Genomic DNA, 14,736 nt, shown 5'->3' with positions numbered 1-14,736 from the left:
CCACACACACACACACAAACACACCCCCACACACACACATACATGCACACACATGCAGGCTTACAGTCACATGCATAATATAAATGAACAGTAATATAAACAATAATAATGTCAAGCTACAACATACTCAGTATATTTGTATGGATTTCACTGCTCAGTGTGAGATCCCATCATACATCACCTTTCAAAATGGCTCAAAGCGGAGTCAAACCCTACGCCGTCGATTTCGTTAAGAATTCTTCTGCAAGTGTCTGATAATTACTTATTTGTCAAAATAATAAAACAGATGAAACTGACATTTTTCTGACCATGAATCAATTTGATCAATCTTAATATTTCAATGAGTTTTAGTTTTTTGGGGGCGTTTTTTCTGGTGCAACACCTTTTTTTCATGTCCATTTAAAAACACATTTCTGTGTTGATTTTATGAGGAAAAAAATGCTGATCACAGGCACACAAAAAATTTGTAAATTTGCTGTTTCTGAGGACACCCAAGCTTTGGAAATCAGCAAACTTTGGCAGCCATTTTTTTTGCTAGATTTACCTTGGACACCAGGCTACGCCCACTTTCTTCAGTCTCAGATATCTCAACTCCAAGATAGATGGGTAATTTTTTTAGAAAGAATCAAGACAAATGAAAAAGTTTTACAATGATCCCAGAAACTCCCAATGCTCCAAAATTGAACGTGTGTCTGATTCCGCAGCGCTGTGACACAAGCATTTAGGATACTTTTTCTTTTTTTTTTTTTGTTCTTTGCTAGCTCAATCCTCTCGAGGGCTAATTAATGGGGTTTTAAAAATATCTGCAGGCTCCGTGTGTGTTTGACGAGGAGCTTGTGATGAGACAGCTGCGCTACACAGGCATGTTGGCCACCGTCAAGATCCGCCAGTCGGGCTACAACTACAGGCTGCTGTTTGAGGTAAACTGACTGTGTGGGTGGTTGGTTGGCGCTCTGACTTTGTGGGTGTGTGGTTGGCGGGCATTCTGAATTTGTGGGTGGCTATTGGTGGGCGGTCTGACTCTGTAGGTGGTGGTTGGTGGGTGCTCTGACTTTGTGGGTGGTTGGTTGGCGGGCGCTCTAACTTTGCGGATGGTTGGCGGGCACTCTGACTTTGTGGGTGGTGGTTGGTGGGCGTTCTGACTTTGTGGGTGGGTGGTTGGTGGGCACACTGACATTGTAAGTGGTTGGTGGGCACTCTGGTACCTTGAGATTTGGTCTGCTCCACCTTATCAGTGATACTATTGTCTTAATCTGTTTATTTTGTACTGAACCATTTTGATCTTTGGATGTTTAGAGGGTTTGATGATTGTAAGCACTGTCTAATGGAGTTCATGGGTAGTTGGCGGGTACTCTGGTGTGGTTGGCTCCTTCTTTCTTATCAAACATCGTTTGTCATCCATATCTCTTTTTGGTCTTTTCTTTGCAGTTTATTCTCTAGTGGTAACACCTCTATTCTTCTGCACTTATGTGACCTAATTGTGTTGCATGTGCTGTAAAACTTTCATTAGAACTAGAATTTAGATATTTCACTTTTTGCATTTGCTGCTTACATGACAAGAGTAATAAAGACCGTAATTGTTTCAAAAATTTTGTTTTGGTGCAGGAGTTCACCCAACTCTACAAGATTCTGCTGCCCCGCAAGACGGAACACTCTAAAGCTGACATCCGGAACTTTCTTCAGTCCATGGGGCTCCAGCAGGAGAATTACCAGATAGGGATCAACAAGGTCTGGTTGTTATCACTGTATACTTGAACCTGCTCCAACGGCCATCTGTATAAGACAATCACCTATACATATGGCCATCTGTATCAGACAATCACCTGTACATACGGCCACCTGTAGAAGACACTCATCTGTACAAATGGCCATCTGTATCAGACAATCACCTGTACAAACGGTCACCTATATAAGACAATCACCTGTACAAATGGCCATCTGTATCAGACAATCACCTGTACAAATGGCCATCCGTATCTGACAATCACCTATACAAATGACCAACTGTATAAGACAATCACCTGTACAAATGGCCACCTGTATAAGACACTCATTTGTACTTTACATATTTTTAAACTTTTAATTAGAATGCCATTGTGTAAGACAGCCACCTGTCTAACATGGCTCCTTTTCTCATTGACATTGGGTGGCCATTGTAGACAATTTTGACTGTAGTTCATTCACTTTCTCGTGGTTACAGTTTCTAAAGTACAGTAACTTGTTTGCTTTCGAAATACAAAAACAGCTCTATCAATGTTTAGAATTTTTTCACCAGTTCATCACCTCCACGTTAAGTAAATCACTTCATATATATGTTTAGCGGCTGCAGTGTCTTCCTCGTGTATAGTAAAGATATCTTTTTTGCACTTTTCACAAATTATGGTTTCTGTGTACTTCAGATCTTTTTACGTGAATCTGAAAAGATGCGTTTGGATGAAGCACTCCACTCGGCGATCATGGAGCGGGTAATCAAAATCCAGAGATGGGTCAAGACTTGTCTGGAGAGGCAGAGCTACAACCGACTGAGAGATGCCACCATCCTGATGCAGGTTAGTGTTTGATGAAGAGAAATTTCTGTCATCATAGAAATCAAATGTGGGCGTACTTGAATAATCCTATGTGGGCCGCTCGCTGATAAGAATAAGTAGGTATAGACTAATGTGGTTTCTTGGACTCTTAAATAAATATAAGGTCTTTGAAAATCTAGCTCTCTTCAGCAAAATTTGAACATCAAGCTCTCTCCAGCAAAATTTGAACATCTAGCTCTCAGTGTCAAAACTTGAACATCAAGCTCTCTCCAGCAAAATTTGAACATCAAGCTCTTTCCAGCAAAATTTGAACATCAAGCTCTCTCTGGAGCTCTCTCTGGGAAAATTGAAGCCAAATGAGGCAGAGGTAGACCAAGAGGGTTTATGAGGATCTGAAACCGAAGTCGTGGTTTTGTATTGGAAAGTACATATTCTCTGCTTTCTATCATTGCTACTCATGTATTTGCTGATGCTATAAAAAAGCTATGAACTTTAAAGACAGGATTTACAAATAATAATGAAATTAAATCCTCTAAGTCTATTGTAGTCGTTTTTCTTACCAGAGTTAGCTATTTATCATGATCTTAGTGAATGATGAAAAAAGTGTTTAAAGGGTTTGGAGGGGGATTACTTGGCCTATGCCCACCTTCTTGACCCACTGCATGGGTAGTCTTTGATTTTATAGTTAAGAAAAGATGGCAGTTATGTAAATGTTTTTTTGTTAATTGCAATTCAGTTTCAGTTAATTAAAAGTTTTACCGTACTCGTTACTGCATAAAGTTTTACAAGTGCACGGGATACTAGTTGGTTGTATTCCTGTTAGTTCGCAGCACAGTCTGATTTTACTTTGCAAGTCAGAGTGATTGATAGTTCACAGCACGGCCTGATTTTACTTTGCAAGTCAGGTGAATGAATTTGTTACTTGTTTCACAGAAACACATCCGGCGGTTCCTTGCCCAGCAAGACTTCCACGAGTACAGACTGATGCGGCTTCAGCAGAGCGCAGCCATCATCATCCAGACACACTACCGCTGCTACCTGGCACGCCAGCACTTCCACGCACAGCGCTATGCTGTCATATACATCCAGTCCTACGTGCGGGCGGTGCTCACAAGGAGAAAGTACGATTGTTATGAAAATAGGCTGTGATTATTTTGAAAATAGGATTTTTAAAAATAATTAAAATAGAACAGTAAAAATTGTCAGTTTTAGTATGTGTCTTACAGCAAAATAAGGTCCAGTTAGTATTGAAGATTAAAGGTGTTACAAGAGTTTCAAACATAAGAAAAAGAAGGAGGAGAGATTAGCAGGGTTGTGTCTTGCTCAAGGACACACCCGAGTGACCATCCATGTAAGCCACGTGTCACTGACACTTGTTTGACATTTTGTATGTCAGTAATTGTATCAATGTGTAAAGAACAGAAATCAACTAATGAACTCATTGTTTTTTTAATAAAATTTTCTTCCCTTCTGTGATATCTTTGTTGCATATCGGTGTTTTCTCGTTTCCAGATTCTTCCAGTTGCGGGATGAGTACTACGCCATGCTGGCTCGCCAAGAGCAGGAGAGGCAGGAGTTTGAAAGACAGGAGAAGGAGAGGATCAGGAGGGAGGAAGAAGAGGAGAGAGAGAGATTGCGAGAGGCAGAGCGTCTAGAGAAGGAGGAAAAAGAAAGAAGGGCAAGGTAAGAGGATGTTCTTTTTGCTGTTGATCTGTTGTAATTGTTAGTCTCCACAATAGACTGAAACAGCACATGCATTCCAAATTTAAAGTCAGCAACACATCATTATGTCAATACGCGTAGAGTCAAGAAAATGGCAACCATATCCTACAGCGCTGTACTCACTTCACAACTCTTAGTAAACGTATGTGACAACATGCTTCACCACTGGAGAAAAAACTGTATGGCGGCCTCGAGGATGGAAAGAGAACTGCTCAGTTTATGCACACCACTGGATTAACTGTCCGACTGTCATTGAGAATGAAGAAGAAAGTTTTTGTTCTCTTTGTCGAGTTTTGTAAGTGATGCAACTGTAATTAGATTTTTATGTGGAGCAGGTTAGGAAAATAGACACACAAGAGAGTAGAAGCAGCTTGTCACATCTAGGCCCCCCCCACCAACCACCCCTTAGTAAGGTAAAACAGTGGTCTGGTGTACTCTTTGAGAACCTATTGTCTTGGCGTTTTGTTTGCTTTGTTGTTTTTTCCAAAACGAAAATGCAAATGAAAGTGAATTTTTCCAAGTGGGTGCTTGGATGATGCTCTGATGTGGTTTGCTGGCTCTTTCTATCAAACATCTATCATCCTTATCAATCTATCTCCCTTCCTTCTTGTTTATTTTTTTTACTTTCTTGTAACACCTCAAATCTTTGGCATTTATAGACCTTATTGTGTTACAAGAGATTAAACAACCATCAATTACCGTGACACTCAGGGCAAAAGGATCATGGACCCAAGTTCTATGTCAGTATGATTTGGGAAAAAGGCACAGAATAAACCAAATACGTCTATTACTGCATGCTACACTATCGCAAATAGTCCAGACTGCACTTCTTTTTTTAAAAAGTCATTCGGTTTCCGAGAAATTAGATTAAAACAAACTGGAGTTAGCTTTTTGAGTATATTATTATTGTCATTTCTTTATGAGTATATTATGATCGTTTCTTTATGAGTATATTATGGTCATTTCTTTATGAGTATATTATGGTCATTGTAGTAGTTTGTTTCCCCATTTCGCGCTCAGGGAGAAAGAGGAAGAGGAGCAGCGGTCAGTGGCCGAGCGCCTGGAGGCTGACCGGCGACGAGAGAAGAAGGAAGAGCTGCAGTCTACGGCCAGCGACGAGGGAGTTCTGGTGAAAGCACCGAGCTCGGAGGAGCTGGAAGAGCGAGACTACGCCACACGCCTGCCCAGGAGGGACTCTGAGGAGTACGTGAAGGGTTTAGTAATAGGAATAGAAGAGGAGTAAGTGGGAAGGAGATGGGGGACGTTGTTGTTATTATTATTATTATTATTTTTATTATTAATATTATTATTTATTTTTTGTTATTATAATTATTATTAATATTTTAGTTATTATTATTATTATTCTTAGTATTATTGTATATGTTTTTATATTATTATGATGATGATGATGCTGTTGCTGGTGGTGATGATGATGACAATGATGATAATTATTGTTGTTATTGTGGTTATTATTATTTATTATTATTCTTATTCTATTGTTAATATTGTTTATTATTATTATTTATTATTATTATTTATTATTATCATTATAATCATTTTATTTATTGTCATCATCATGGTTATTCCCTGGACACAGGAGCAGCGGCATCATGGAGGACTCGGAGACAGAGACGACGTCGGTGGACACGGCCAAACCTCCGAGTGAGCCGGTCACTGAGGGGACGGTCAGTGCCACCTCCTCCAGCCCCATCTCGGAGGCCATCGACATACCCGTACCGGACGACGAGGCGTCACGGATACGAAGAGCTTCCAGGTTTGGAGAACTATGCTTACCGTAACGTTCGGGCTTTTGAATGCACACCTGTATATAAGTTGCTCCTTCTAGATTTTGTAAAAATCCTGAACTTTTCTTTTACAAATAAGCCACATTGTTTTATAAGCCGCAGCTTATTTGGGAGTGTGGAAAAGTACTCTCCCATCTTTTGGATGGCGTTTGTAAGGTGTAAACTTAAGTATGGTGTTGAGGAAAATGTGCAAATCTTTGAAAATATGTCAACATTTTAATGTTTCAGAGTAGATGAGGGAGTGACTATCCTGCTATCGGAAAATAATCTGAAATTAGCCATAGGGTTTAAAGCTGAGGAAAAAGTCGTGGCTTATAGGCTGAATTTTACAGTAACTCCTTATGACTAGCAAGATGCTTTCTATGGCTTGTGGTCAGAACCACTGTGCTGGTGATCCGCTGTCAGGGGCACGTACAAATTCCATTGTGATGTTACTTGTATTTGTACAGTGCTCAGAGCCTGTTTTCTTTAATTGGGATTGAGCACTGTACAAATGTCATATATTGTTATTATGTGATTGAAATTTTCCAAATGTTTCTAATGCCTCAGGCAATTTATATTGTAAGAAGCTTCTTGATGTTTTTTTTGTTTTTTTCGAATAAGAACGTTATGTGAAAAGACTACCAGAAATTGATTTGAGCGATTGTGAAATGACTGACAAAATGGTGGGTTGGACAAAGGTCATTGTAAAAATAGAGTGCTTTGAGTGAGGTGAACTGTTCTGAAACTTTGTTTTCCTTCTTTCAATCTGTTTCAGGGTCAAAGAGCTCGCTAAAACATTCCAAAAAACCCCAGAGCGAGATGACGTAAGTATTCTCAAGTTACATTTTTCTCATTTTACGATGGTCACTTGCCCTAGGACAGAAGCTTTCAGTTTTTTTCAAATGTTTAGATATAGCTACATAGTTTGACATATTGTCAGCCAGCTGTTCAGATGGACCAAGCCCAACCTTTCGAAATTTTGTTTTAAAATGCAGTTTCTTAATTTGTGGTGCAGGTTGCATGACTTCGAGAAAGATTGTTGAAATTCAACTTTGAAATGTGGAGGGGAAAAAAATTAAAAACAAAAGAGACACATGATGTAGGAGCAATTATTATTGTTTTAAATGGAAGTTTGATTTTTTTTCTTGCCTGAAAACTTTTGCTTTCTGTGCTTAGAACAGTTGAACAGTTTGCTGATGAAATGGTGGTGTAAGGTCTTACAGTGGTTCATCTCGAGTTGAGACTTCTCTGAGTTGTGTGCTCTGCCCCAACCACTCTGTCTTATGTCCCCCTGAACCGCCCGTCCATATACAGTGGTGTCCTCTTAAACTGAACACGATTAATACAAAAACTGCAGTATACAGAAATGAAATAAAACGCCATATTTTTTCCCTCTTCTATTTGATAAGCAAACTTCACTGCAGCTTATTTCCCCATTTGGGTTCATTAAATTTGTGTGATCTCAAAGTGGAATAATTCTCTTCCTTGGACTTATACTACTGATGAGTTTGTCCTATTGAATTATTATTAAATCTGTGCGCCCCCCAAATACCGTTCCCTGTTAAAATCTGTCAGGTGTTTACTAGAGAAGACTTGCTGAGATGGGCCGCTCCGTTTAAGTGCAAGTGAACTTTTTGGTTATATAATGACATCTTTTTTTCTACTGCTATGCTATTACTAATGTTGTACATTTTGGTGAGAGACTTGTATTTTTCTCTACCAGGGTGAGAAGGGGAAGGGGCAAGAGGAAGTAAGTAACAACTCACACTGTGTGCCTGGCAGATTTGTTTGTGTGTGTTTATTTGTGTGTCGTTTTTCGGTTGCCTTTTCAGTTCCCATTTTTGTGATTGCTGATACGGAAGCTTCTTTCTTCACAGCATGTTTCTGTGCTCTTACTCCCAGGGATGAATGTTTTATTATTTGACCAAACACGGTGAAAGACTTTGATGTCTTTCTTACCATAGCATGATTCTTGCACCCTGTGTGGGAATTATTCATGGCGGACTGCCCCAGTTCTGACAAGACATCAATTTTTGTCCTTTGTTTTGCTTCTTATCCCATCCAGCCCCTTGAAAGATACGAAAAGGGTAGTATATTGATCATGAACAGGCTGAACTTTTTCTCAATATGGAGTGACTTACCTGTAATTGGGACCTGACATTGTGTCCTTGGGAAAAGCACTGCACAAATTTTCCTCACTTCACCCAGGTGGAAATGGGTACCCGGCGATAGACAGTGAAAGGTCTTGTCAGTTTGTTAACGTTTGAGCACTTTATCAGATGCTTGCACTGTATGCTTCCTGTGAAGCAGAGAATGCTTCTGAGTGTTCTAGGGTCTGATGGAGTAATGATATAGTGTGAAGTGTACTGAGTATGCTGTTGCGTGGGACATGTGTGCTTCACAAGTACTGTTTGTTATTATTTTGACTGGTAAATTTTGTATAGGTCCATTGCCCCAATCAATACTGTTAGAGTATTTAAGAGGCATGACCATTCGTTTTTAAAACCAATCTCTGATAAGACCTACCCAAGTGGATGGGGAATCCTGAGAACTCCGCTACTTACCAATGCTCATGAATGCCCCATCTAGGATTTGAACTCAATTCCCACGACACTTAACTGTCCTTCAGAGTCATTTTACATAGAAACTTATTTCAGCCCAGTCATGGTTGATATGGCACCTGATCAGCATGAAAGACTTCTGTGTACTTATTATTTATTTCCTGGTTATATGCTCGCCATACCAGTATTGTTTACTACAGTGGAGCCTGCTTACATCGAAAATGGCTAATTCGAAAACAACAGTAAACCTTCAGAAAATTAAATTCCTGATTTTTCTTCTTCTTATATTTGAGCAACCTCTCTAAACAAACAACCTAGCAAAACCAAAGAAAGTGGGTGGTTGGCGGGTGCTCTTGTGTGATCTGCCTCTTTTTTCCTATCAAACATCTATCGTCCTTGTCTCTCTTCCTTGTTTTTTTTTGCGTTTGTTACTCTCTTGTAACTCCTTAAACTGTTGGCATTTATAGGACCTAATTGTGTTGAAAGTGCTCTAAAATACTTACTAAAATACCAAAGAAAATTTGGCAGTCCGGCAAATTTCGGTTTAAGCGGGCTTCAATGTAAGTAGTTTTTTGCCTTACCTTATTTTATTATTGTTATATGCATGTTTACAGGTTCTCCCTCCTTCCCTCACCTTCCCTTCCTTTTGTATATCTTAGTTACATATCGTAGATTTGGGGCACATAGTCAAGATCATAACCTTGCTCCCGGGCAGATTGCTTCCTGCACATAGTTCAGTGCTTGTCAACTTTATTTTATAGCCACTGCACACTTTTGCCACCTTTAAGAGTCTGAAATGTTTTCTACTGCTCATCCATATGTATAGTCAAGCCTGCTCTAACGGCCACCTATATAAGATAATCACTTGAACAACACCTATTCAAATGGCCACTTCCAACCCGGGGGCACGCATTCTTTTTTTACATTATGATGTTCGTCCTTTCCTGGCAGAGATGATCTTTACATTTTCACATGACCTATACATTTTACATATATGATGACTCTGAGTAAGATGTCCACCTGTCAAGATATCAATTTTTCTCATCTGCAATGGGTGGCCGGCTTGGACATATCCGACACTTTCCAAGTAGGACGTAAAAATAACACCTGTCACTATCCAGGTGATCCCCACACAACCCACCAAAATGATCCAAATAGGCCACAAGTGGGTGGTTACTGTGTAGGTTGGCAAGCACTGAGGTAGAGGTACCGGTGTAGTGGCTCAGTGGTTAGTTATCACTCTCTGACAGGGCAGACCTTGAGCTGTATAGCCTTTGCCTAACCTTTGTCTATAGTGTGAAGTCTTAGTACTGTATATTCACTAATATTTTGCTTTTCTGCTGAATTCCCCCTGGGAGGTTGGAGTAGCTTTAGATAAGTTCTTTGGCTTCCTTCTAAATGGCTTGACTGAAGCACGTGATGCAGGAATAGCTATTGTTCCTGTGGTTATTATTGTTAGGTTGTTATTTTATTATTGTTCTGGCTGTATCATTATTTTTATTGTTATATTTTATTATTATTATTATTATTATTATTATTATTATTACTGTCATCATCATTTATGTTCGCCGAAATGTTTTTCACTGAAACCAATTTGCGTTGTGACTAGATCAGATTCAATCTTTCCAACAGTGATAATAAAGAAGATTTTGTTCTCAGGTTCATGTTTCATATGCCTTTCATCACTCAATAGGCAATGCTCTTGGAATTAATCCAGAATAAATATATTTCACAAGAAAAGACATTGGGCGAAATAAATTTTTTTGGGTAACATTGTCAAAATGGCTTGATGAAAAAAATTGCAGCGTGCCTGTGAAAAGTAGTAATGGGTCACTTAATATTGCTTCCATTTTTTTAAACCATAGCCCACAGCAACAAAGTATTGAGGTCTTGAATACTATCTGTATGACATCGGTGAAAGACACAGGGTCATTGTCGTAGCAATTCTCATGGGGCTAAAAACAAACTTGTTTCACAGCGTGTCAAAGTGTAGTGGGTTACTTAATACTGCTCCAATTTTCCTTCATACTGGTTTCATGCAGGCTCCTCACCAGACTAGAAGGGCTCTAGTTGTTCCTCTATTAATATAATGTCTATTATAAAATATATCAATCAGCCAATTTGCTCATTTTGTTGAAAAAAACCCTCGGGTCATCCACATCACTTCACTGCTCTCCTTTTTAGACATTTAGGATGAATAAATGTATGTGCGTGTGTATGTGAATTTTATTTTTTCACGCTTCACCTATTCCAGCTTCAAAGGCTTATTTTTTGTTGCCCGAGTCAATTTTTTTATAAATGGTTTATTTATTTATTCTTTTTATTTTTATTTTGTCTTGCGGTTGGCAGTCTGTTTGTAGAGGTAGACGTTTTGTCTGGTTAAAACAAAAACTTGGTTTTAATTTTTCTTCTTCTTCCTTTAAAAAAAAATGTTTGTGGTAGAGTTGTAGAGGTGTAGTTTTTAGAGCTGTGTCTTAACGCCAAGGGATGCGAAATAGTTTTGAAATGCGATCAGACTAGTGAACAGCGTACAGTTGTATGTCATTTTCTATGCATACTTTTGCTGTCGTTTTTATTTGGGGAGGGAAGGGGGGGGGGGGGGGGAGAAAGAAAGACTCTGTAGCAAGTCATACTCTATCAGACATGTTATTATTTTTCAGGAATACACGGGTTGCATGTGCAGTAGATTTTAAAGGAATCAAATTGACATCATAGCTTGTAGTTATTTTTTTTTTTTAATTTCTTCTAAATTTGATCTTCTTTCCTGGGTTGACCACCATTTTGTCTGGAAAAAGGACAGTAGTTATTGGTTGTTTTGGGTTTTTAAAAATCTGTCCTGCCATTTGTTGATTAGCCATGTGTTGAGGTGAGGTGTACAGATGTGTGTCTGTTGTTTTGTTGTTTGTAGAGCCTGTTCGTAGAGCCTGGTGTTGGAAGAACAATTTTACAGCATTGTGGTATACTCAGGGGCTCGTCAAAATAATGAAACTGAAGAAACCCAACATTTTTTCGCCTGTTGGGCAATTTTTATCTAGTTTTTGTCCATTTAAGATCACATTTTTGTGTGAATGAAAATGAAAAACATTGCTCAAAGGCAGAAAAAAAAGTAAATTTGCAGTTTGCAAGGGCGCTCAAGCTTTTGAAGTCACCAAACTTTGGCGGCAATTTTTTCCCTAATTGTACCTGTGTGCCAAACGGCCCCCATCTCCTTCAATCGCAAAAACACATGTACTTTGATTTTTTTTTTAAAAACAGATGGGTTTTTTAAAATTTGTTCATCAAAAGAAGACAAATGAGCAAGTTCAATAATTGTACCAGTATCCCCCTAATGCCCCCAAATTGACGAGTGCCCAATACCACCATGTCATGACACAAATATAGCGGAGATAGTTGAGGATGCTCATGCAAATTAGGATTTCTGTTGAAGGGAATGTGCACCATAGGTCCAGTGTGTTGACTCTGAGAGAGTAATTTTTTTATCTTGTTGTATCTAAAAATTTAATGTGGGTGGTTGGAGGGCACCACCGCTAAGTGCAACTCCTTTTCTTTCTCCCTATCATTATTGTCTGTTTTACCTTTTCCCTGCACTAAATTGCCGTTATTGTGTCGATGAATGTCTCTTCACTCAAACAAACGAACAAATATTTGAAAACGACAGGTTTTTATCTTTGATCTTTCACGCAATCTCCTACAAAACTTAACACTCTGGATTTGATTAATCGTTTTGTCCTGTTTATTTTCTTTTGTGTGTGTGCAGTGGTCATAATAAAAATGTTTTCTTTTTAAGAACGAAAACAAATTGTGATACTAAGTCTTCCTCAGGACCATCAAGAAAATTCTTTTTGCTGTGGTCTCATATTGTCTTTTTCCATTCCCTTCAGAACTTGAGAGTTTCTTTTTAACTCACTTAAGACAGGCTTGAAGACGCAATGTCGGGGCGCTTGAAATCAGAAAAGCACAACTTTGTTATTCATGCAGATTTTTTTTGTTTTCTGTGCATGAAACTTTAAAACCAAAAGCCTGCATTCTTTGAAAAATGCGAATTCTTGTGTTGGGTGGTTTGAAATGTGCCGCAACATTGCGTTTGGTCTGCTCCTGATCTGAAATATGTGTCCACTTTGTCATTGAAGAGTCAAAGTCCCCCACTTGCATTAGCACACTGTCGTCCGTGTCTTTTTTCCTCTCCTCCTATCTGTTGGTCTGTTTGCCTCTGCGTCCTTGAGTCTGTGTTCTCCCCAATCGTTTGAACCGACTGAGTGTGATTGCATCCTCGGGTGGAACTTGAGTCAGGAAACATTCTTAGTTGTCAATAACCACTGGCAGTGCACCCTTATCAGAATGAACCAGGGGACGGGGATGGGAGTGGTGTTTCTTTTCTCTGATCATTTAAGTCTCAAGTGTCAAACTCAAGGCTCACGGGTCTTTCACCTTGCCAGGCGAACAATCAGCCTGAGAGATTTTGAGGTGGCCCATCCTAAGAATCTCCAAAACACAGAACTTTATTCCAAACATAGAAGAACTGGTTGCCAAGAGAAGATATCAGACATCCAGCTCTGATAAATTGTCACAAGGTCACAGGGTCACATTTTGGCGAGACCAGCATCTGTGATGTTGTTGTTAGGCATTGTGCTGTCGCTTGCAGGAGACCTGAGTTTGATTCCTGAGTGTGGAGAAAATTTGTATATATTATTTCAGTCTTTCTGCTGGGATGTTGTATCCCTCTCAGCCTGCCTGCCAAATGATCTAAACTGTTGATTAATGAAGGAGTAAAAAAAACCCACCTACCTAAAAAGAAAAAGAAAAACGTTTTGAGGAGGGTTGTTCAGGGTCACATTTTGATGAGGGTTGATGGGGATGCCACATTTTGACAAGGGTGCACTGTGCCACCATCTATCTGAAGAGCACCATCCCCTGAATGAAACTGTACTATGGACTTGATGTGTGTTGTGGATGTTGCATGTTTGATGGAGTAACCTGCCCGTGCTGCCACAGGTGGACGGCCGAGTGTTCGTGGTGCGCCGTGGATCCCAGCGATGGAAGCACAGGAAGAGCTCGGCCCCCTTAGCTAAGCAGGAGTCCTTTTCTGATTGGGTGAGGGAATTGCTACTAGCTGTCCGTGTGGGATGATAGTTGACGATGATGATGCTGATGGTGATGATGATGTTGGTGACGATGGTGTGATGGTGTCGTAGATGGTCGTGATGTGATGATGCCGCCTTCAGTGATTGGCTGTGCTGTGAAATGCAGCTTTGTTTGTGCACTTTTCACTATTCATCTGTCACCGCTTCTTTCTCTGTCTTTCTGTCACTCTCTCTTTCTTGTATCTTGTCTCTCTCTTTCTTTCCTCCTCTCTCTCTCTCTCTCTCTCTCTCTCTCTCTCTCTCTCTCTCTCTCTGTCTGTCTGTCTCGCCATCACTCTCCTCATCGTCCACCCTCTCCTCTTCCTCATTTCTTTCTTTCTTTGATTACATTTTGAGGGTTTCTTTTTAAGGTGGTTCAGGGGTGGGGGGAAGATGTGGGAACTGGGAAGAGGGGACTGTCTTATCAAGAAAAGTCACTACCATGTTACTTCTTTTTGACAGATCTGCTTCTTATACCGAGTGCACACTGCCAATCTGGCTGGCCTTCCGCTCAGTTTGACTGAATTCAGTGGGCAGTGTGCTCTGGGCATTAGGCTAAATTCTTGTCATCTACTGTGTCCCTTTTCTGTTGACAGTCTCGTCGTAGCTGCTGCACCCATGATCGTGTTTCTCTAACATATCTTTTTTCTGTCTTTGGTGTGTTTCTGCATTCTCATTTCCTTGCTAACCTCAACCTGAGTTGAATCCTGTCACTCCGTGCTCTTTAAGTCTTGACCAAAGCCTGATTGGAATGCAAATACTTCTCTGTCCTACATTTTTACTAGTTTTCAGACCTCATAGTTGTAATAATAATAATAATAATGGTAATAATAATAGTAATGATAATTAATATGCCCTAGACAATACAAGTGTAAGACACTGTTGTCGTCCATCAAGACAGGTCAAAGTGAAATTGTCAGTGTGACGCTAATGATAAAGATATCTCTTATGTTCAGACTTGGCGCCATCTTGTTTTGTTTGTTTTTTTGTGTTGTTTTTTTTCCCCAAAGAGGTTTTT

At 39.7% G+C, this 14,736-nt stretch overlaps 1 protein-coding gene across 1 annotated transcript in view; it reads left to right on the top strand.

The window, feature by feature from the left end:
- The window catches only part of LOC101854372 (unconventional myosin-IXAa), a gene marked incomplete at its 5' end in the record, with an annotated part of 74,070 nt that overhangs the window by 21,289 nt on the left and 38,045 nt on the right, over positions 1-14,736 (top strand). The window contains 10 exon segments of the mRNA XM_013089570.2: positions 810-920; positions 1,606-1,728; positions 2,400-2,549; positions 3,462-3,649; positions 4,041-4,211; positions 5,271-5,453; positions 5,848-6,024; positions 6,813-6,861; positions 7,761-7,787; positions 13,591-13,689. Of these exon segments, the coding sequence (XP_012945024.1) occupies positions 810-920; positions 1,606-1,728; positions 2,400-2,549; positions 3,462-3,649; positions 4,041-4,211; positions 5,271-5,453; positions 5,848-6,024; positions 6,813-6,861; positions 7,761-7,787; positions 13,591-13,689 (1,278 nt within the window).

Source organism: Aplysia californica, unplaced genomic scaffold (genome assembly GCF_000002075.1).
Source record: "Aplysia californica isolate F4 #8 unplaced genomic scaffold, AplCal3.0 scaffold00986, whole genome shotgun sequence".
NCBI classification, from domain to species: domain Eukaryota; kingdom Metazoa; phylum Mollusca; class Gastropoda; order Aplysiida; family Aplysiidae; genus Aplysia; species Aplysia californica.
The sequence above is the reverse complement of the archived record's forward strand: the minus strand, read 5'-3'. Positions and strand labels throughout refer to the sequence as shown.